We start from the raw sequence: 21560 nt of genomic DNA, 5'->3' as shown, positions 1-21560 counted from the left end.
AGACCCCAGAGAGCTCCCCCATCTATTCTATCATGTGAGGACACAGAGAGAAGACAGCTCTGTCTACGAACCAGGAAGTGGGCCCTCACCAGACACCAAAACTGCTGGTGCCTTGGTCTTGGACTTCCAGCTTCCAGAACTATAAGAAATAAATTTCTGTTGTTTACAAGCCTCCCAGTCTGTGATATTCTGTTATAGCAGCCTGAATGAACTAAGAAAGCAAGAAAAAGATGTAAAAGACACCCAAATTGGAAATGAAGAAGGGAAATTATCTCTATTTGCAGATAGCATGCTCTTATACATAGAAAACTCTAAAGATTCCACCAAAAAAACTGCTGGAATTAATAAGAAAATTCAGAAAAGTTGCAGGATACAAAATCAACATGCAAAAATCAGTTGTGTTTCCATACACAAACAGTGAAAAATCCAAAAAGGAAATTCAGAAAACAATTCCATTTACAATAGCATGAAAAAGAATAAAATACTTGGGAGTGAACTTAACCAAGAAGGTGAAAGTGTTGTACACTGAAAACTATAAAATACTGCTGAAAGAAATTAAAGAAGACACAAATAAATGGAAAGACATCCCATGTTCATGGACTGGAAAACTCAATATTGTTAAAATGTCAGTACTACCCCAAAAATCTACAGATTCAATGCAATCCCTATCAAAATCTCAATGGCATTATTTGTAGAAATAGAAAAATTCATCCTAAAATTCGTGTGGAATATCAAGAAATCCTGAAATCAAAATTGTTTCAAAACAATTTTGAAAAAGAACACAGTTGGAGGTCTCACACTTTCTGATTTCAAAACACATTACAAAGCTATAGTAATCAAAATTGTGGTACTGGCCTAAAGACAAATACATAAAGCAACGGAACATAATAGAGAATACAGAAATAAACCCTCACGTATACAGTCAAATAATCTCAACAAGGATGCCAAGACCACTCACTGGGGAAAGGATGGTCTCTTCAACAAATGGCATTGGGAAACTGGATAGCCACATGTAAAAGAATGAAGTTGGACTCTTACCCTATATCATATACAAAAATTAACTCAAAATGGATTAAAGACCTAAATAAATGTAAGAACTGAAATTACAAAACTCCTAGAAGAAAACATAGGGGAAAGCTTTATGACATTGAATTTGGCAGTGATTTCTTGGCTATGACACCCAAAGCATAGGCAACAAAAGCAAAAATAGACAAATGGGACTACATCAATCTTAAAAACCTCTGTGCATCAAAGGACACAATCAACAGAGTGAAAAGGCAAACTGTGGAGAAAATATTTGCAAATCATGTATCTGATAAAGGGTTATTATCCAAACTATATAAAGAACTCCTACAACTCAACAACTATGAAACAAATAACACAATTAAAAAATGGGCAAGAGATAGACATTTCTCCAAACATGATATACAAATGGTCAACAAACATATGAAAAGATGCTTGACATCACTAATCAGAGAAATGCAAATCGAAACCACAATGAGATATCACCTCACACTCTTTAGGATGGCTACTATTAAAAAAAAAAACAGAAAATAACAAGTGTTGGCAAGGATATGGAGAAACTGGAACCCTTGTGCATTATTGGTGGGAATGTAAAGTAATGCAGCCAGTATGGAAAAAAGTATGGTGATTACTCAAAAAATTAAAAATGGAAGTACCATATAATCCAGCAATCTCACTTCTTGGTATATACCCTAAAGAATTGAAAGCAGGATCTTGAAGAGATATTTGGACATCCATGTTCATAGCAGCATTATTCACAATAGCTAAGAGGTAAAAGCAACCCAAATGCCCATTGAGGGATGAATGGATAAGCAAAATGTGATATACATATACACAAGGGAATATTATAATATTATTCAGGCTTAAAAAGGAAGGAAATCCTGTCACAATCTACAATATGGATGAACCTAGAAGACTTCATGCTAAGTGAAATTAGCCAGTCACAAAAAGACAAATACTGTATGATTCAACTTATATGAGGTATCTAAAGTAATCAAATTCATGGAAACAGAAAGTAGAATGGTGGTTGCCAAGGGATGGGGGAGGAAGGAATGGGGAGTTATTGTTTAACGGGGACACAGTTTCAGTTTTGCAAGATGAAATAGTTCTGGAGATCTGTTACACAACAATGTGAATATAGTTAACTCTACCGAACTGTACATTTAAAAATGATTAAGATGGAAAATTTTATGCTATGTGTTTTTTACCACAATTAAAAAATATATATATATTCTAGCAAAGACTAAAAAGAAAAAGAAAAAAAGGATACTTGAAACAAATATGGCAAAATCTTGAATCCTTGAATCTGGCGATGAGCAGATGAGGTTCATTGGATTTTATCTACTTCTGTGCATGTTTGAATTTTCACAATGAAAAATAGAGGTCCCTAAATGTATTAGATTTAGGATCATCAGGACTTGCCCCTTGCCTTGGTGACATTTGATTTACTTTGAGAATATCAAAAGCTATTTTGATAACCGTACACATAAAGCCTTAAGAGAGGGACTGAAGAGTTGTAAGCCGCGGAAATAAAGTTGTGTTTCCTGTTTTACTGGAAAAAAATAATAAAAGGAGTCAAGGAGAAAATGTGCCTGAGGGATGAAAATTTCTTTCTTCAAAAAGCAGCCAGCCTACTTGTAGTCACTGTAGACCCATGTTCCCCCAGTCCGTGTTCCTACAGCCTAACAGATCACGGACGTGGGGGACAGTGTGGAAGATACTCTCTTATCCCTTGGCTCGTCTAGCTTCACTGTAACGTCTTTAATCAGCTGATTCTCCCACAGGGCTACAAAACCTGAGAGGGCAGGGCCCTGTGTGAAGCATGTGCTGTTATGCCCAGGGCAGAGTTGTCCAACAATTGTTTATTGAGCCCCTGCAAAAGACCAGCGCTGCTCCAAGCACTGGGGTTAGGGTTCAGCAGTGAATGGAGAAGACAAAATCCTGCTCTCAGGGAGCTTCCATCCTGGTGGAGCAGACAGTTGGCAAACAGCTACCTGCAGCGTGTCAGGAGTTCATGCGTGCTCTAAAGGAAGATGGATCCCGGGGAGAGGACTGAGTAGTTGATGGGGTGGGAAAGCGCTATTTTAGACAGAAGGTCAGCGAAGGCCTCTCCAGCCTCCACCTCTCCCCCAACCTCGAGATCCCTATATCCATCCCCACTTGGATATCCAACAGGCATCTCAAATTTTGCATGTCTTTTCCTGATTTCTTCCCCTAAACCTGTTCTTTCTGCCATCTTTCCCCTCTCTGTAAATGGCAACTCCATTTTCCTAGTTGGCTCAAGTAAAAAAGCTGAGTCATCCTTCCCACTTTCACAACCCCTGTTCAATCAGCAATAAACTGTTGGCTCCACCTTCCAGATACCCAGATTCCCACCACTTCTTTCCATCCCAGCCACTACCACCCTGGTCCCAGTCCCCACCATCTCCCACCTGAATTTTTGCACTGCCCTCTACCTGGTCTCTGTGCTTCTGTTCTTGCTCCTACCAGAGTCAACTCTTAGCACAGCAGCCTTCAGCCTGAAGTCTGACTCTATCACTCATCTGCTCAATCCCTCCCATTGCTCTCATTTCGCTTGGATTGCAAGTCTAAGTGCCCACAAGGCTGGGCACAATTCCCCTCCTCCCTTCTGATCCTATTTCCTTCTTCCTCCTTGCTCACTCTCTGTGAACCACTCTGGCCTCCTTGCTGTTCTTTAAACATACCCAGCTCACTCTTGCTTTAAGGCCACTTTCCTCAGGGATCTCTCGTTTCCTTCAGGCCTCTGCTCCAACATCACCTTATTGGAGAGGACTTCTCTGATGACCTTTTATGAAACAGCCACCCTTCCTCTCACCTCCACTGCAGTCCTGTACAGTTGCTTCTTCATCTTGCTCGATAGCTCTTCTCACCCCCTGCCATGCTGTATATTTATCACATTTATTTTATTCATTTTCTCTTTTTCCTCTCATCCCCTCACCGTAATATAAACTCTGTGAACGTATTAAGGCATTACATTCTTGCCTCCATTTTGCAAATAAAAGAAACTGAAGTTTAGGGAGGTGGGGGAATTTGCCCGAGTGAGTAAGAAAGTAACAGGTAGAGACTGGTACCCACACTTACCTGATGCAAAGACCATGATATTAAGTGCTGCGACTCGATTACCTTTCTGTCACAAGCTTAATAAAGAGACTGATGGAGAACTTTCTCTGAGTGGGCACCAAAGCCTGGGAATGCTCAGGCGGTCAGGAGGCATTCAGAGTGGAGGCAGATTGGAGGAGAGTGGAAATACAATTGAAAAGGGCCAGCTGCATAAGGTCTCAGGACCCAGAACAAATAAAAGAGTAGATTTTATGTGATGCTTATTACAGATGTCTGAGTAGAAAAGCAATATAAAGAGTTTTAAAGAAAGATGAATGTGGTGGTTTAAAAATATGTCCATAAATTTCTTTGACACACCTCCCTTTAAAAGATGGATCCTAATTTCCCTCCTCTTGAATGTGGGCTGGACTTAGTGACATACTTCCAACAGATGGCAGTGGTGTGTGATTTTCCAGGTGAGGTCATAAAAGACATGGCTGCTTCCACCTTGCTCTGGATGCACTAAGTGTTTTCTGCACGTGTTTGTGTGTTTTCCAGCCCTCTGTCTGGGATCCTCTTCCCCCAACACTCTACCACCGAGACTCCTGTACACTCATCAGCCAGAGTTTGTCTACAGCCCTCGCTGTGCCCCTTGCTCTATCTCAGGTTGATACTCCTTGCCATGTTTCTCACAGCCCTCCTCATTCCTTGTATTTGTCTGTCTCTCACTCTAATGTGGCTTGGCATGCAGTAGTCCCCCCTTATCTGAGGTTTCGCTTTCCATGTTTCAGTTATCTGCAGTAAACCACGGTCTGAAAATGTTAAATGAAAAATTCCAGAAATAAATAATTCATATATTTTAAATTGTGCATCGTCTGAGTAGTGTGATGAAATCTCGCACCATTATGCTCCATCTCCCCCTCCCCCCATCATCCCTTTGTCCAGCGGATCCATGCTGTACATGCTACCCACCCGTTTGTCACTTAGTAGGTGTCTTGGTTATCAGATTGAGTGTTGTGGTATCACAGTGCTTGTGTTCAAGTCACCCTTATTTTACTTAATAATGGCCCCAAAGCACAAGAATAGTGATGTTGGCAATTCAGACATGCCAATGAGAAGCCATAAAGTGCTTCCTTTAAGTGAAAAGGTGAAAGTTCTCAACTTAATACGGGAAGAAAAAAAATCATATGCTCAAGTTGCTAAGATCTACGGTAACTTTTATTATGGTATATTGTTATAATTGTTCTGTTTTAAGAAATTGTTAATTTCTTACTCTGCCTAATTTATAAATTAAAATTTATTATAGGTATGTATGTACAGGAAAAGACACAGTATATATAGGGTTTGATACTATCCCCAGCTTCAGGCATCTACCAAGGGTCTTGGAACGTATTCCCCGCGGATAAGGAGGGACTACTGTACAATGAAGGAAACCTGTTCTGCTCTCTTGACAATGTGGCTGACTTTCTGCTGGTCTTCACCTCTCATTTCAGACTGATGCCTGGCCATGCAGGCTTCTCATCCATCAGGTGCCTCCCACCTCCCTCCCAGGGATGTTTTCTCTACATCTTGGCCCATCAGTGCCGCCAAATCAGCAACAGCTTTCAGCTCTATCCAGGGCTGCCCAGATACCGGCAGGTCATGAACTTGCTCAAGAAGGCAAATAGCAGCTTTCTATTGTTCTCCTCTTCTCCAAATCAGAAATTGTGCTTTTTTATTTTTTATAAAATAAAATTTTTTATAAAACTCTTATCTCACTCTCAAACACGTTAGTTACCGTACATTTATCTAATGCTCTGTAATATTCAAAATACTTCCACATCCTTTTTTGACTTGATCCTCACAATCACCCCCATGGTGATAGTGAATAGTATTTTCCCCATTTTACAAATAGGGAAAGAATCCTCTTTTCATTATGCCACAGAGACTTTATTAGTGGTCACTCATTCTGACATTTTTTCCCTTGATTTTAAAATAACTACTTAAATATTCGGTAGTTGTGCCCCTGCAAAATTCATATGTTGAAGCTCTAAGCCTCAGTGTGACTGTATTTGGAGATAGAGACTATAATCAGGCAATTAACGTTAAATCAGGTGGGTCCCTGATACAATTGGGTTAGTGTCCTTTTAAGAAGAGACATCAGAGAGTTTGATGGACCCCCCCCCCCCACACACACACACAAAGAAGAGCGGTGTGAACACACAGGGAGATGGCAGCTGCCTACAAGCCAGGAAGAAAGGCATCACTGGGAACCGTCCCTGCTGGCACCCTCATCTTGGACTTCCAGCCTCCAGAATTGTGAGAAATAAATGTCTGTTATTTGAGCCACCCAGCCAATGGTATTTTGTTAAGGTGGCCTGAGCTGACTAAGATAAATTATAATCTTCAACAATGAGTAATTTTGAGCATTTAGAAAAAGAAGCAACTATATGGAATAGAGCTTGGTTCTGTTTTACTAACTTGTAACAGCTCTCCTTGTATCATTGCTCTTGATGGGAACCACAGTTTTCTCAGGGTTGGATTTCAGATGAGTTTATTTCCAAAGCCCTCTAAATTCCAACAGTTACTTTATTCCCCAGCTCTGCTACAGAGAAATAGGGTAACAACTGTGTCATAATTATGTAACGATTGGAAAATGTAACACACTTCTTGTCTAATCCACTTTTCAAGAAAAGCAACAAGCGAGGGGTAATCATTTTCCCTACGATGAGCAGATGACTAAGGATGTTCCTGTATTGGGAAGAGATGTTCACGGTACTGGGGAAGAGCAAACACTGTAAATACAGGCCAAGGTTCCCCAAGAGGAGAGGGAGTGTGTGTGTGTGTGTGTGTGTGTGTGTGTGTGTGTGTGGTGGTAGGGGGATATGCCCTCAAGGGGCAAGGTTGCCAAGCGCCTCAGAAACTCCTTCATGTCTTCCGACATCTGATTCAAATCCCACTTCACTGACATTTGCCTTCCTGACTCTGTCACCCTCCTTTGAGTTTTTACATATTTGATTATCTGCACCATTTCTATTTCAATTAACACTTCCACACTTATGTGGTTATATAAATATGTCCTGAAGCTATGTGTCCTGTCTCCCAGATAGATACTAACCTAGAAAATTACCACAGAGTTGGGGTGAAGTGGGGTGAGGGCTGTGGCATATATGAAAAATAATACCCATAAAAAATCTCCATATTGCTCTGTGCTAATCACAGTAGGCGATTAATAAATCCTGGTTGAACTGAACCAGGAGACACTTACTCCGTGGGCCTCGTCGGGTCGGCATGCTCAGGAGGCGAGTGTCGGTGTCCAGATCTTGCTGCCCCGGCTCCTGCCGGCTGCCAAGATGGGCCTTTTCAGACACCATTTCCTGGGGGCCAGCGGTCAGCAGCTGTGGGCAGAGGGTCAGAGCTGTGACGCGCAGGGCTTCGGTTGACTCAGCTCTTATCTTGGGATGAGGTAGGTCACTTAGCGAGGAGACAGGCCTTAATACTATTCAGATCCAGAAAACTGTGGTCCCTGTCACCTGAGTCACTGTGGTCACCCCCTGGGAAGTGGACCAACCCAGATTTTCTCTAGGAGGTTTCTCGGGAAATGACTGAGACATCCCCAAGTAAAATGAATAGTTTCACTTTTTCTAGGTATGACGTGTAGAGCTCCACAGAAATTTGAAGGAAAAGGGAAGCAGGAAAATCACATTAAACCATTTGTTCCAAACTCCAAATCATTGGGAAACAGCTGCTAACATGTCCCTGATAATCCAGGGCAAATACTGAGTCCACCCTTTGGGTGTCCCCAAGAATAAACAGCCTCTGATTCCTTCCCAAACTCTCAGAGGAGGGGACGCAGGTGAGAGGGGGCAGTGGAGGCCATGGTTGAGTGAGGGCCTTAGGGGCCAGACAGAGGCTTGCCTCCAAATTCAGTTACTGTGGCACTCTGGGCCAGGTACTTAACTTCCTTTTGCATTGCTTTGTCATCTGTAAAAGGAAAATACAAGTAGCCCATACACTGAGGTGCTGCTAGGTATCAGGCATTGTGCAAAGCACAGAAATTCTGATTTAAATAAATGGCCTGGGTTGGACCTGAGGCAGCTAATTAAAAAAAAATTCCCAAGTGATTCTGAAGTGCCCCCAGGGTTAAGAAACACTACACTAGATTTCTTGCCACACCCAGTGACTGCTCCTTTGTCTGTGATCAGGGATCCTGTGTGGGTTACATCAATGAGGTGATGCCCAGGAAGTGCCCTGTTGGGGAATTATATTCTCCTCTCCATCCTTTCCCCTTTCTCCTATTCAGTCCAAGCTCCACACCCCCTAGCCGTGGTCACCACTGCTCACTGTGCCTGTGGCCTTTGAGCTAAGGACTTGAACTCTTTTCATCTGCATTGGATCATCTGCTGCCTCAGTGGGCCCCCTTGCCCTGGCTGCAGAGTCCCCAGCTGACTCTGCAGGAAAGGGTTAAATCTCCCTGAGTAGCCGGAGGGATGGGCCATGTGGTCAGGCAGCGCCTCCCTCCTCCTGGGCCGTCCCCTGGGCCCTAGCTGCAGGAGAAGCAGAAGGTGGCTCCTCTGGCCAGCTTGTCCCAATGGGAGTGTGCTGGGCAAGGAGGGAGTGAAGAGGGGGGTTTCTTCCCTGACTTTGGCTCTCCTGGTGCCCTCCCACCTCCCTACTTCCCCGCCTCCACGGCCACCCCTCTCCAGGCAGCCCCATCACGTGGCTGCTGGCTCAAAATGGCGATTCCCCTCCTCTCCTTCCCCGGTTGGCATCTCGATTATTCCAAGCAAATCTTCCCTCCACAAGATCTTCCTTGCCTCCCTCCTCAGAGGGCAATAACTCCTTATCAAGGGAATTTATTTACCTCAAGAAAGTTGGTCTTGCACAGGGATGCTCCCAGCGAGGAGGGCAACTCCTGCAGAGAGCAGAGCTGGGGGAGGGACTGCCAGCAGGCTCGGGAGACGGGAGTTGGCCTTGGGCTTAGACTGAAGTGGAATTCGGGCTTGGAGTTGGAGAAAGGGGGAGTTCCCCAAGGTTTGTAATCCTGCACTGCCATCTATCGCCAGTCTTAGTTTATGGCCTTTGATGACAACACTAAAAGGACTCCTTGCATCATTTCTAGACTTCTCTCTCAGGAGATAGGAAAAACCTTAGAGGAAAAATACTGAAGGACTGACCACAGCCTCTTGTGAGGGTCATCCATGAGACCCCATACAGGGTCCTACACCGGACCATCCATCTGCGTCCTGCCTCTTCCAGAGAAGGCCAAATATTGGTACCCACAGGAGGATGTGTGGTGCAGGTGGGATGTTAACCAACAGCCGGATACACAGACAGACACATGCTTCTCATCACTCCCTACCTGTTTCTTTCTTTTTTGTCTTTGAACCTTGGAGGTCTTCTTCTGTCTTCCCACATCTGCATCCTCATCATTTTCAATGAACTCCTTTGTTAAAAATGCAAATGGAAGAGTCATCACTTGACAAATGGGTAATTTGGGAAAGAATCATAAAAGAGGAAGAGGGGTGTGATTTTTAGGTATTAAAATTAAAATCACCATCTTGACCTGGGGCCTCCATCCACTAGAGTTGAGTGTGAGTGAGTGAAGGTACAGCTGACAGAATCTACTCTTCTCAAAGTGGACATATTCTTGAAAAGTTGTATCAAATCAAAACACTGTAAATGAGGTGCTTTTGGAGCTTTCATTGTCCCAGGTCCTCGCTCATGCACAGAACACTTATTGAGTGCTTACTGTGTTCCAGGGCCAGGGGACACGGAGATACTCCTTCCCCTCAAAAGTCACAATCCAGGGGCCGTACCCATGGCATAGCGGTTAAGTTCAGGGCACTCTGCTTTGGTGGCCCAGCCCGGGTTCGTGGTCCTGGATCCTGGGCGTGGACCCACACCACTAGTCATCCATGCTGAGGCAGCGACCCACATGCAAAATAGAGGAAGATCGGCACAGATGTTAGCTCAGGGCTAATCTTCCTCAGCCAATAAATAAATAAATAAATAAATAAATAAATAAATAAATAAATAAATCATAATCTAATGAGGGCCATGAACCAGAGAACCTGCCAGGACAGACGTTCTGGTCCAGACAGGGGACCCGAGCACAGGACGACATCAGAACCATAGGAAAGGTCTCCAGGGTTGGGCTTCCCTGCTCCGCAGCCTTACTTTCAGGTAGAGAAAAATAGAGATACACGTTAAATCACCACGGAAGTTTCAGTTTAAAGGAAATAATAGCAGATTTTTTTGAAAAGAGAGAAATCCTTTAACGGGGCAAACTTCATTTCCTTTTCCATATGACGCTTTCTAAAGTCTTAGTTATAAAATGTCAGAAGTGAGTGCTCTAAAGTGTTCAAGCTTTAAACTTTTCCAGTCTCAGAGTTTTACAAATTGGGGCACGAGCACCTCTAGGTGTAAAAGAAGTTGCAAGATAAACACAGAACCTCTGCCTGGTACACTGAATTTATTAGAAAGTTGTCTAAAATTGGGAATTTTTTTGTTTTTATACTGAAACAAACTTGGAACACAAAGCGCGGATTTTAATGATACAAGATTTCAAAGTAACGTCATGTAGGTGGCTGGGTGAGGATCCAATTGCACAGCACTGCCCCTGGCCGTCAGGGTTAGAGACGACGAGAACTTCAGGTACAGAGGAGGGAACTGAGGCCCCAACCAGAGAACGGGCAGAGCTCGGGCTGTTCCTTTGTCTATGGGGCCTGATCTCTCCGCCTCCCTCTCTGGGAATAAGCCCTGTTCGCACTGGGCCTCCTGATTCAAGGCCCACCAGGTAGGGAGTGTCCTTAGCTCAGGAATTCACCAACTTAGATTAAAGATGATGATAATGTTGAGGTGTACAAATTCAGTTCTTAATTCAAATCTAAGTTCCTTTTGTCTTATGAGGGACTTGTGAGAATTCTCCGTCACTTTTTGCTTTCCAATAATGTTTTTCTCCTCCATCAATAGAGAAGTGTCCAGCAGGACTTCAAATTAGAATGTCAGCTCCATGAGGGCAGAGGGTTTGCTCACTGCCATATCCCAGGGACCAGAGGAACCATACGCATTTGTTGCATGAATGAATAAACAAATGTAGATTTATGTGGTTTGTCAGTACTTGATATCTTGCTTAAAGTTAATCTGCATCGTTTTACCTGGTGTTCCTTTAGGCTTTTTGAAGTGCTCTATTAAAAACAGCATATGGTCTCCATTTTTGCCTCTGTGGTCTCAAGTCAGTGAGCCCCTGAGCCAAGAGACAAGCAAGGAATGAGAGGAATACTTTCTCCTCTGTCCGAGGTCTGCAGTCTCCAAATTGGAGACGATCTCCCTTCTCTGGTCCAGACGGTCTTTAATGACGGTTTGCACGCAATGAGTTAGAAATTGCAGGACTCCATAATAGAGAATTTTATTAGCCGTTATAATCTACAATTGTTACCCTCATTCTGAATTTCTTTAGAAATCAGTGTGCTTCAGGCAGAGCTGGACCCAGTAGTAGGTGGTGCTTAGAACTGCTGTGTGTTGGAATTCACGACGTGGTGACAAAGCAGCTTCAGAGCATTCAAGCAGAGGGAAACCCTGGAGGGCCTGCAGCACGGCATTTCCTCCACCATCCACTCCCCTTCTGCATGCAGTAGGTGTGCAATAAATGCTTGTTGCTGGCCTAACTTCCTCACTCACAAACACGTGTGACATGAGTGCAGTACACACACAAACACATCCCTTGGGGGCATCTCAGCAACTACTTACCTCTGTAATTATTTTCATTTTTTCTTCCTTGGGATTCATTTTGGCTGTGAGGACTGCTCCCTGATGGGCAAAGAACAAACAAGAAGTCAGGCCTTTTGAGATCAGTGAGACTTCTTCCTTACTGTTGATAAATATGAAGCTGACCTTGATGGTTAGTGAGGTGTTTGAGCTGAGTAGTCTCCATTCACAAGGAGTACCTTCTTGCAGACCCAGGATTGGTGGAAATGAGCACTAGAGGAAAAGCAGGGATGCCAGACCCTCTGTCCTCATGAGCCTGGCTTTACTGTGTAGCAGATGGGAGCCAGGAAAAGTTCTGCCCTTGGAGGCAGATGACCCTGGTTGGAATCCAGCTCCTGAAGGACTATTTCACATCTTCTCTCTCCTCAAATGTCCACCTTCCCACCCCTCCTCACTCTCTACCCTTGATCTTGGTTCTCATTTCATGAGCAAAGAGACAAAACAAGAGAAGGCCTCCATGTCCCCTGTCTAACCTCCCTGAGTCGTGTCACCCCCTCTGCTTCCACTTGCTATCGTGACCTGTCCCTGCTCCCATCCGGGCCAGGGCCTCAGTGTGGGCACTGGTCCCATACCCTCCCCTCCTCTAGTGCCTTGATCCAGACAGTCTCTCTCTTTCATCTGGATGATTATTTCTTCCTACTCTATTGGCTCATCTCCCTCAGTTTACAAAGTGCTGTAATTGGCCCCTTGGTTGAAAAAAGCTCTCTCTGGACTTCACATCTTTTCCTAGCTGTTGCTCAACTTTCAGCCCTCTACAGGAAAACTCCTCAAACCCTCTCTTTCCAAATCAGTGTTTTGGGCCCAACACTCCCTGGAACTGCTCTTGCCAGGGACCCTTGTGTCACCACATCTAATGATCAATCCTCAGTCCTTATCTTATTTGACACGTAAGAGGCATTTAGTCATGAAAGTGACCAATTACTTTCTTTTTCTTGAAATACTTTCTTCATTTGGCTTCTGGGACATGCTCTCCTGGTTTTCCTCCTACCCACTGGCTGCTCCTTTTCAAACTCCTGGGCTGGTCTGTCCTCATCTCCCAACCACTACATGTGAGAGTGCCTGGGGCCCAGCCTTGCCTCAACTAGTTCCCCTAGCCTTCTCGTCCTGTCTCTTGGCTTTAAATACCATCCACTCACTGATATTCCCCAAATTTAGATCCTGGGGCCACACATCTCCACAGAACTCCAGACTCAAACATTCAAGTGCTTGATGGATGCCTTCACTTGGCTTAACGTGCCCCAAACGAAGCTCTGCGTCATTACCCCTGAATCTGCTTGTCCTGCAACCTTCCTTGTTGCAATAAACAGAACTCCGTTTTTCTCAGGCCAGAAACCTTACAGTCATTCTTGACTCCTCTCTGACTCTCACATGCCACACCGCATCCAATCCATAGAAGTCCTGCCAGCTTGGCCTTCAGATTATGTTAAGAACCCAACCACCTCCAAGCACTTCCACTATTATCACTCTGGTCTAGCACCGTGGTCTCTCATGTGGCCTAGTGGGAGAACCTCCTATCTTCTCTGCTTCCCACCTTCTTACCTACAGTCTAGTCTCTACATTGAAGTGAGAGTGAATTATTTAAAATTTAAGTGAAATCATGTCATTCCTCCACTCAAAATCCTCCAATGACTTTCCTTTCTCAACAGAGTAAAATTCAAAATCCTTTCAATAGCATACAAGGCCCTACATGATCTGCACTTGCATCCTCTTGCCTCAGGGCCTTTGCACTTGCTGTTCCCTCTGCCTAGAACTCTCTTTCCCAAGATATCTGCATGGCTCTCTCTCTTTCAGTTCCCTCAGAACTCAGTTCTGCTCAACTTTCGTTTTATCAGAGAGGTCTTCCCTGTACACTCACAATACAATGATAACCTCCTGGAACCCCCTAACTGCCTTATAGTGATTTCTTTTTCCACAGTTCTTATCACCAGTCAACATATGTACTTATTTGTTATTGTCTGCCCGTTCCTATTGAAATATAAGCTTCAGGAGGGCAGGATATTCATTTGTTGTTTACCCCCAGAGTCTAGGATGATGGCACACAGCAGACACGCAATAAATATTTGTTGAGTGGAAGACTAAATCACTATATACTGACTGCATCTCCATGGCCACATTCTGGAGTGCTTCAAAGCTTCATCAGCTTTTTTGGGCTGCTGCGAAGCATGAAATGAGAAAACATGGCGAGAAACATCAGGGCTGACAAATCATAAGCCCTTCCTCATATCCGTGGAATCTGACTCCTAGCTGGGACTCAGTCATTTAAGCAGCTCATCTGAGGTATTCAAGGTTTCACTGACCCTAGTGGGGGATTAGCACGTTAAAGGGAAATAAAACATCTGAAATTCCATTGTCTCCCATCCAGACCTCCTCGTGGGCTACAAAAAACAGAGGAAGAGAGATGATGAAAGCAGCTAGGAAAACAAAAGGATGGGGAGGTAATCTAGAGAGAAGGAGGGGCAGATAATAAAAATGAAATGCCACAGGACACGAAACCTCTCTAATGAACACCTCTGGTAATTATGAACTGGAACAAAAGAACTGTGATATATTTTAGTGACTGAAAAAAGATTCTTTCTCAACAAATTAAAAAAATATATTGTATGTGAAAGAAAGAAATAGAAGTAGAAAATGAAAAATGTAATGGGGTTGATTTTTTTCTTCTCATTCTTTCCTGATCATTACTTTTGAATGAGTTTCTAAGGAAATCAAATAACATCAAAATTTATTTTTTCATGAACACTGTTGCTAAGAAAAGATAAATTAATATTGCCCAACTTTAATATGCAGCTTGTCATCTTGCGTTGAGTGCTTGTTAATATATTTCTATTGGTAACATCAAAATAAGAGCCGTGATTTACTGCAGACTTATTTTGTGCTCTCTCTTGATACATGTGATCATGAGGCCTCACAATAACTCTGCTAACTTAGTAGCACATGCCTCAATTTACATACGAGGAAACCAAGGTTTCATCTGAGGTTAACCTCTGACAGGTTACATGACTTGCCCAAGGTGATAGTTATTCAATGTCACATTCAGAATTTGACCCCAAGACTGTGATCCCAGAGTCCTCTTCCGTGCCACTCTGCCTCACCATTTAGTCTCGCTTTTGCGATGATATCAGTTACCATTCTATGCTAGCCAACTATTCTGGAAATATTGATGATTGAGTTGAAGTGGAGCATTGTCCCACTGAGAACGGGCTTTGGCTACTTTAAGTCAATGATTTATTTAACTCAGTGCAGAAACCACAGACATATTTCAAGGAAAGTAGTGACACCTTCATCCAAACAAATGGACTATCTCTGAGGGTCAAGAGGATCAAAGTCCTATCCAGCGGCCCCTGTGGCAAATTCTACAGGATGTAGGGGAAAAGGAATGAAGATATATGAAAAGGGCACCATTGTATGCACTGCATCTCAACCTTGGCTGCTTAAAAAACAATACAGTGGGTGCATCCTACTCCAGAACTGTGAAAACATGGGTTTATAGAAAGAGTGAGGCCTTTGTAAAAAATTATATGGACCTGGGCTCCAATTCCAGCTCTATTTATCAGCTGTGCTCTTGGGGCAATGCCTTCACCTCTCTGAGATTTCTACATCTGTAAACTTGCCATCATAAATCCTACCTCAGTGGGTGATGATTTTATAAGGGTTAAATGATAAAATGTGTGTAGTAAAATGCCTAGCTTGGACCAGGCTTTCAATACCAGTAAGCGTTATTATTAAAAAATGTGATGGTAGAGAGGGAAAGTAGAAGAATCGTGTGGGGAGGGAAAGAGCTTAGGGGACAGAAGGAGAGTCATAAGAAAGACCTTAGATCAGGCCCCCTGTACCATCTTTGGTTCCCAAGTTCAACTCTCTGGCTCTAATAACCAATATCCCCTCTCCCTTCCCTGAGCTGGGCCCAGGGCAGTTTTCTTTCTGTTTCTATTTATGGTATTTCTGAAGCCTCCCCCTGCCCTCACACCCATGGGCGTTTCTCCCTGTGTACAGTGCTTAGCTTTTTCTGTCCAGACTGGCAGAGCTGGAGCCTGAACCTACGCTGGGCAGGGGCCACACACACCCTTTTTAAAATTTATTACCTAATTCTACAAGTTATTCCAGCCATAGCTTCCCATAGTTTAAGGTTAGGGGCCTTAATCAGCTCAATATAACACACATCGCCCTTGAAGAGCACATATAAATCCCATATTTGAGCTGCGCTCTGTGATATATGCCCAGGGCGCACACACGATGAACCAGGTGCCCCCAGGCCCTCCCTGGGAGTAGTCTGCTGTGCTCTAAGCACTTTAAACCCTGTGATAAATCTCCTATGGCACTCAGCTCACTCTACTGTTATGATCTGTTTACAGGTCTGTCTTCCCAGGAAACTCAGAGCTTCTGACCTATCTTATTCACTTTTGCACACTCTCAACTTCAGCACATTGCCTGGTGCACTGTGGATGCTCGATAAATGTTTGAATGAAAGACTCTTTAAATGAGCTCTAGGAGAGAGAGATCGAGAGAGATTTCATTCTGGTGCTGAATTTATTTGCAGAAAAGGTGATATGAAAATCCAATCACAGACTTGTATTTCCCATTAGATTTATTAGCTTTTCATAGCACCTCTTTGCAATGAAGGGAAATAATCAGCTTAAATTGCAGCCAGCAGATTATCTTGAGGTCTTTTGGAGAGAACAGCAATCCACAGCCCTGTGTCTGTAGTGGCCTTTTCTCTGTCTAATGGGAGGAAGGGTGAAGGCTGCAACAACTAGTACTTCCCCCCTCAAACAAATTGGAACTGAAAGGCCCAGAACAGCAACATGCAGCAAATGTTTCTGGGAGACCGGATGCAACAGGACGGCATGGAAGTCCCAGGCAGGAAGCAGAGGGACCGACCCTCTGGGAGGAATTCCACCCAGGGGCTGTGATGAGCCGCACTGACATATCCTGCACACCAGACACCGGGCAGCAGCTCAATCTAAGGAGCCCAAGGAACGCTCTGTGCTTCAATTCCAGAAAGTAAAACATCAATAGTAATGATGAGAACCCTTAATTTACATTCATTAAATCCACTCAGGTTACCGAGGGGAGAGGCTGAACTCCAAGCCTGGGGACTGAGAGCGGGACACCATTACAGCAGCCCCGCTCCCGGGAAGAACTGCTTTACCTTAAGGAACTTTACAAAGGCGCTGTGCAGACTCTGCTTTCTGGGACGAAGGGAAAGTGGAGAGAGACAGGTCCTATTGTTGAATCTTCTAAAAGAGTCCAAAAGGAAATGCTGAATGCTGGGGCGGCCCCTGGGCTGCTCCCTGGAAGCTGCAGCCACGTCTCCAAGCAAAAACACCCGCTTAGCAACCCGTTCCTAAGGAAGGTCACTCGGTGGCTTTTTTTTCTTTTAAAGTGGCAGGTTACTTCCAGCAGTGGAACACAACAAACATGCGGGGTGATCAGAGGAGCACAGCCTACAGGAGAAGGACAAAGAGAAGTCAGCTTGGGGGACCTGGGCAAAAATTAGGTCAAGTTGTAAGCTAGCCTCCCTCATGTCATCAGGGGTCACTGGGCATTTCTGGTAAAAGACAGGCGATGCTCAGAGGTGGGTGGTTAAAACCATAAAAGGCCGCAGTTGCAGGGTGAGGGTGTCCAGCTTATCCACAGCAAAGGCTTCCTGGAGGGGCTTTGGGCACCAGAGAATGTGGCTCTGGAGTGTTTTCTGGTTAAAGGTGGAAGATTGAACGTACAGGCTAATCTCTGCTTATTCTCTGAATCCCTCTAAAATTACTGAAAGAGGACATAAATGTTATGGCTCAAAAAAGCAAAGGAAATGGGAGAAGAGGCAAAGTAGATAGACGAGTAATGGAATGAACAGACCAAAGAAAGCCACACTCCAAGTATACATGTGTATGTGTGTGTATTTGGGTCTCTGTGTGTCTGAATGTGTGTATGTGTACGTCTGTGTCTATGTGTGCCCGTGTGTATGTGTCTATGTGTGTCTGTGTGTCTTTGTATCTGTGTGTATGTCTCTGCGTGTGTATGTATCTGTGTACATGTCTCTGTATGTGTATGTATGTGTGTCCCTGTGTCTCTGTGTATGTGTATGTCTGTGTGTGTATCTGCATGTGTGTCTGTGTACATGTGTCCGTGTGTGTCTGTGTGTGTATGTATGTGTGTCTGTGCGTGTATCTGCGTGTTTGTGTGTGTGTGTGTGTGTGGTGGTGGGGGGCAGGTAACAGTAAGAATGAGGAAACGACCTGATCTACTCTGCAGAACTCCAGAGAGGCTGTTAATTAGGCTCAGTGGTGTTATGGGTTGAACTGTGTTACTCCAAAAAAGAAATGTTGGAGTCCTACCCACTGTACCTCAGAATGTGACTTTATTTGGAGATGGGGTCTTTACAGAGGTAATCAAGTTAAAATAAGGTCATTAGGTGGGCCTTGATCCAATATGACTGTGTCCTTTTAAAAAGGGGAATTCAGGCACAGAGACGGACACACACAGAGGGAAGATGATCTGAAGACACGAGGAGAACACCATCTACAGTCCAAGAAGCCACCTTTCTTCTCCAGGGAAGTTGAACCAGAGACACTAGGTCTCAAATTCCCAGGTTTGGCAGAGGGTGGGTGAGTCTCAGGGCTGGAAACTGGATACAAAATGGAGAGGTGGGCAGGTTGCTCTCCTTTTCACAGAACTGAGGCAACTAAACATATATCTTTAGGTCCCCCTGTGCCACCTCCACAGGCATCAAATTGGAAAACGTGAAATATTGTTTTCTGGAGAAACTGAATAGCCACAAAGACTAGATCCCAGATATCGTCGTTTCTGAATTCTCCAATGAAAAAACAAGCATATCGCCCTTACAAAAAAGTATTATAGAGAAAATGAGAGGATTTCAGGTTAAGAAATTCCACACCTGTAGTTATAGAAAGAGAGAACCAAGGAAATGAAAAGGTAGAATTTATCAAAGCAGTAATATTAGAAAACATCTCAGAAGTGGAAGAACAGGCTTTTAGATTGAAAGAGACTATCTATTATTTAGTGCTGGCATAAGGAGACAACAAGAGAACTTGTAGTGTGTGCTCTGCATATGGTGGAAAAAATATTCTCCAGAGAATTCATAACCATTGGCTTGCACTATGCTGTTGAAGCATCTGGTTTATGCTACCTATATCACTTAGGAACCCCCTAAGTGACAAATTTTAAAAAATGGTCTCAGGCTACTGGATCCCTGTGGGGTGCCAGGCAAGAACACAAAAGAAAAATACAAAACTTTTCTGGGGGGACACACTTTCAAGTAGTCAGTTCAGGATGGCCACAGATTAACCTTGCTGAAGATGAGCTCACAATCCAAAATTAGACAACACAGGGGGAAACAATCAAGAGTCTGCAGACAATCAGAGAGCGCTACTAGATCCTCAAGAACTTCTGATAATACAATGATCAGATGGAGAATATAGAAAAACAATGACCATATAAGAACTGAAAAGGAGGCTTTGAAAATATGAGAAGAGTGAGATGCTATCAAAAAGATTAGGCAAATGTGAAAAAGAACCGGCTAGAACTTTTAGAAATGAATAATAAAGTTATGATTTTTTTTTTTTAAAGCAAAGGATGTGTTAAACTACTAATGAGAGAGCTGGAAAGAGAATTAATGATGCAAAAGAGAAATTTAAAAAATTAAAATGTGGCACAGAAAAATGGAAAATAGGAAAGAGTGGATCAAAGACATGGTGGAGAAATTGAGCGGTCCACCACATCTAGTGGAGTCCCAGGAGAGGAGAAGAGAGAAAGAAGTTGAATGCAGGATCTTAAGGTTGAGGATCTTCGACAACTTCCTTAACTTCTCTAGGCTTCAGTTTCCTCATCTGTAAATTGAGGTTAATAATAATAATAGTGACTACTCCAGAGGGTTGTTATGAGATTTAGTAAGTTAATATTGGTCAAATCCTGGCACATAGTAAATGCTGTAAGGTTTATTAAATTAAAAAAGTGTGGATGTTGCCTTAGCTCAGGGCTGCTTTAACAAAATACCGTAGAGCGGGTGGCTTAAACAATAAAGATTTATTTTCTCACAGTTCTGTAGGCTGAGAAATCCAAGATCAAGGTGCCAGTCCCTTCGGTTTCTGGTGAGAGCTCTCTTCCCAGCTTGTAGATGGCTGCCTTCTTGCTGGGTCCTCACACAGCCTTTCCTTGGTACATTGGGATGGGGAAAGAGAGAACTCTCTCTTCTTCTTCCAATGGGGCCGCCAATCCTATTAGATTAGGATTTCACCCTGAGGACCTCATTTAACCTTAATAACCGCCTAGAATCCCTGTCTCCAAATACAGTCATATTGAGGGTTGGGGATCAACATGTGAGTTTTGGGGGGACACAGTTCAGTCTATGGCAGAGGTTTACGGTAAGAGATCATGTACTCAAAGTGGTCAACTGTCATAAGAGGTAGGATTTGTTCACCACTCTTGTGCTAATTAACCTTCTGATTATGACCTCTCTTATCTTTTAATATTTAACTAAACTAAACCAGTTCATAAGAATTATACATCTCCTCACAATGGTCTGAAATTATTAAAAAACATCATTCAAAAACATCATTTCTTGCAGAAATTCTGATGCAAGCAAAATAAACGAATCTAGCAGATTTGTTTTAAATCAAAATGCAAAAATCTCACTCTTTTAGGTTAAGTGTTCCTAGCTGGCTAAAGAGTTCTTAATCAAGAATAAGTGTTGAATCACTTATCATGAGGTTTTTTCCTGCATCTTTTGAGGTAATCAAATATGATTTTTCTTCTTTCATTTTTTAATGTGGTGAATTACATTAACAGGCTTTTTAATGTCAAACTTTTCTTGCATTCCTGGGATAAGCTAAACTTGGTCAAGATATTTAAAAGATTAGCTGTTGGATTTAGTTACTAATATTTAAATTTTTTGGCTTTATTTTCAAAATTGAGATTGTTTTTCCTTTCTTGTATTATTTTAGTATAAAGGATACTCTAATCTCAAAAAAAGCAGATTAATCTCTCTGTCCTTCTCTGTTTCTCTCCTTCTGTCTCTCTGTCTCTATTTCTCTCTTTCTCTCTCTGTCTCTGTCTCTGTCTCTCTTTCTCACACACATACATGCAAACACGCACACACATGCACACGGTATCTGTTCTGTGAACTTGTCTATAAAGCCTTTTGGGTCTGGAGATATATATTTTTTTATTGTGGTAAAATATATATATATAACAAAATTTGCATTTTGGCCATTCTTCCCAGTTTTATTCAGATATAATTGACATATAGTATTGCATCAGTTTTAGGTGGATATGTATTCATTCGCAATGTTGTGCAACCATCACCACTATTTCCAAAACTTTTTCATCACTCCAAATAGAAACTCTGTACCCATTAAACAATAACTCTACATTTCTCTAACTGGTAACCCAGCCCAGCCCCTGGTAACCTCTAATCCACTTTCCGTCCCTATTCTAGTTATTTCATATAAGGAGAATCATACAATATTTGTTCTTTTGTGTTTGGCTTATTTCACTTAGCACAACGTTTTCAATGTTCATCCATGTTGTAGCATGTGTCGGTACCACATTCCTTTATAAGGCTGACTAATATTCCACTGTATGGATATACCACATTTTGCTTATCTGTTCATATGCTGATGGACACTTGGGTTGTTCCCCCCTTTTAGCTAGTGTGAATAATGCTACAGTGAACAGTCACATACGACTATCTGTTCAAGTCTCTGTTTTCAATTCTT

General features: G+C 43.0%; 1 protein-coding gene across 6 annotated transcripts in view; it reads right to left on the bottom strand.

Annotated features, from left to right (window-relative positions):
• CC2D2A (coiled-coil and C2 domain containing 2A) overlaps positions 1 to 17126 on the bottom strand; it is a 119700-nt gene extending 102574 nt beyond the window's left edge. For 4 of the 6 annotated variants that reach the window (XR_015552868.1, XR_015552869.1, XM_087434113.1 and 1 more), the window contains exons 1-4: positions 16982 to 17125; positions 11815 to 11874; positions 9425 to 9508; positions 7331 to 7460 (exon numbers count right to left, since the gene is read on the bottom strand). Coding sequence is in view for 4 of the 6 variants with exons in the window: in XM_087434113.1 (XP_087290239.1) it covers positions 7331 to 7460; positions 9425 to 9508; positions 11815 to 11853 (253 nt within the window). In the remaining 2 variants the exon portion in view is untranslated. Of the gene's footprint in view, positions 1 to 7330; positions 7461 to 8926; positions 9017 to 9424; positions 9509 to 11814; positions 11875 to 16981 lie in introns of those variants that run through there. The other 2 variants (XM_087434116.1, XM_087434114.1) reach the window with 2 other exon arrangements.
• Positions 17127 to 21560: the final 4434 nt, after the last annotated feature.

This window comes from Ceratotherium simum, chromosome 8 (assembly GCF_057802395.1).
Source record: "Ceratotherium simum simum isolate JZ-2026a chromosome 8, ASM5780239v1, whole genome shotgun sequence".
Classification (NCBI taxonomy): Eukaryota; Metazoa; Chordata; class Mammalia; order Perissodactyla; family Rhinocerotidae; genus Ceratotherium; species Ceratotherium simum.
The sequence above is the reverse complement of the archived record's forward strand: the minus strand, read 5'-3'. Positions and strand labels throughout refer to the sequence as shown.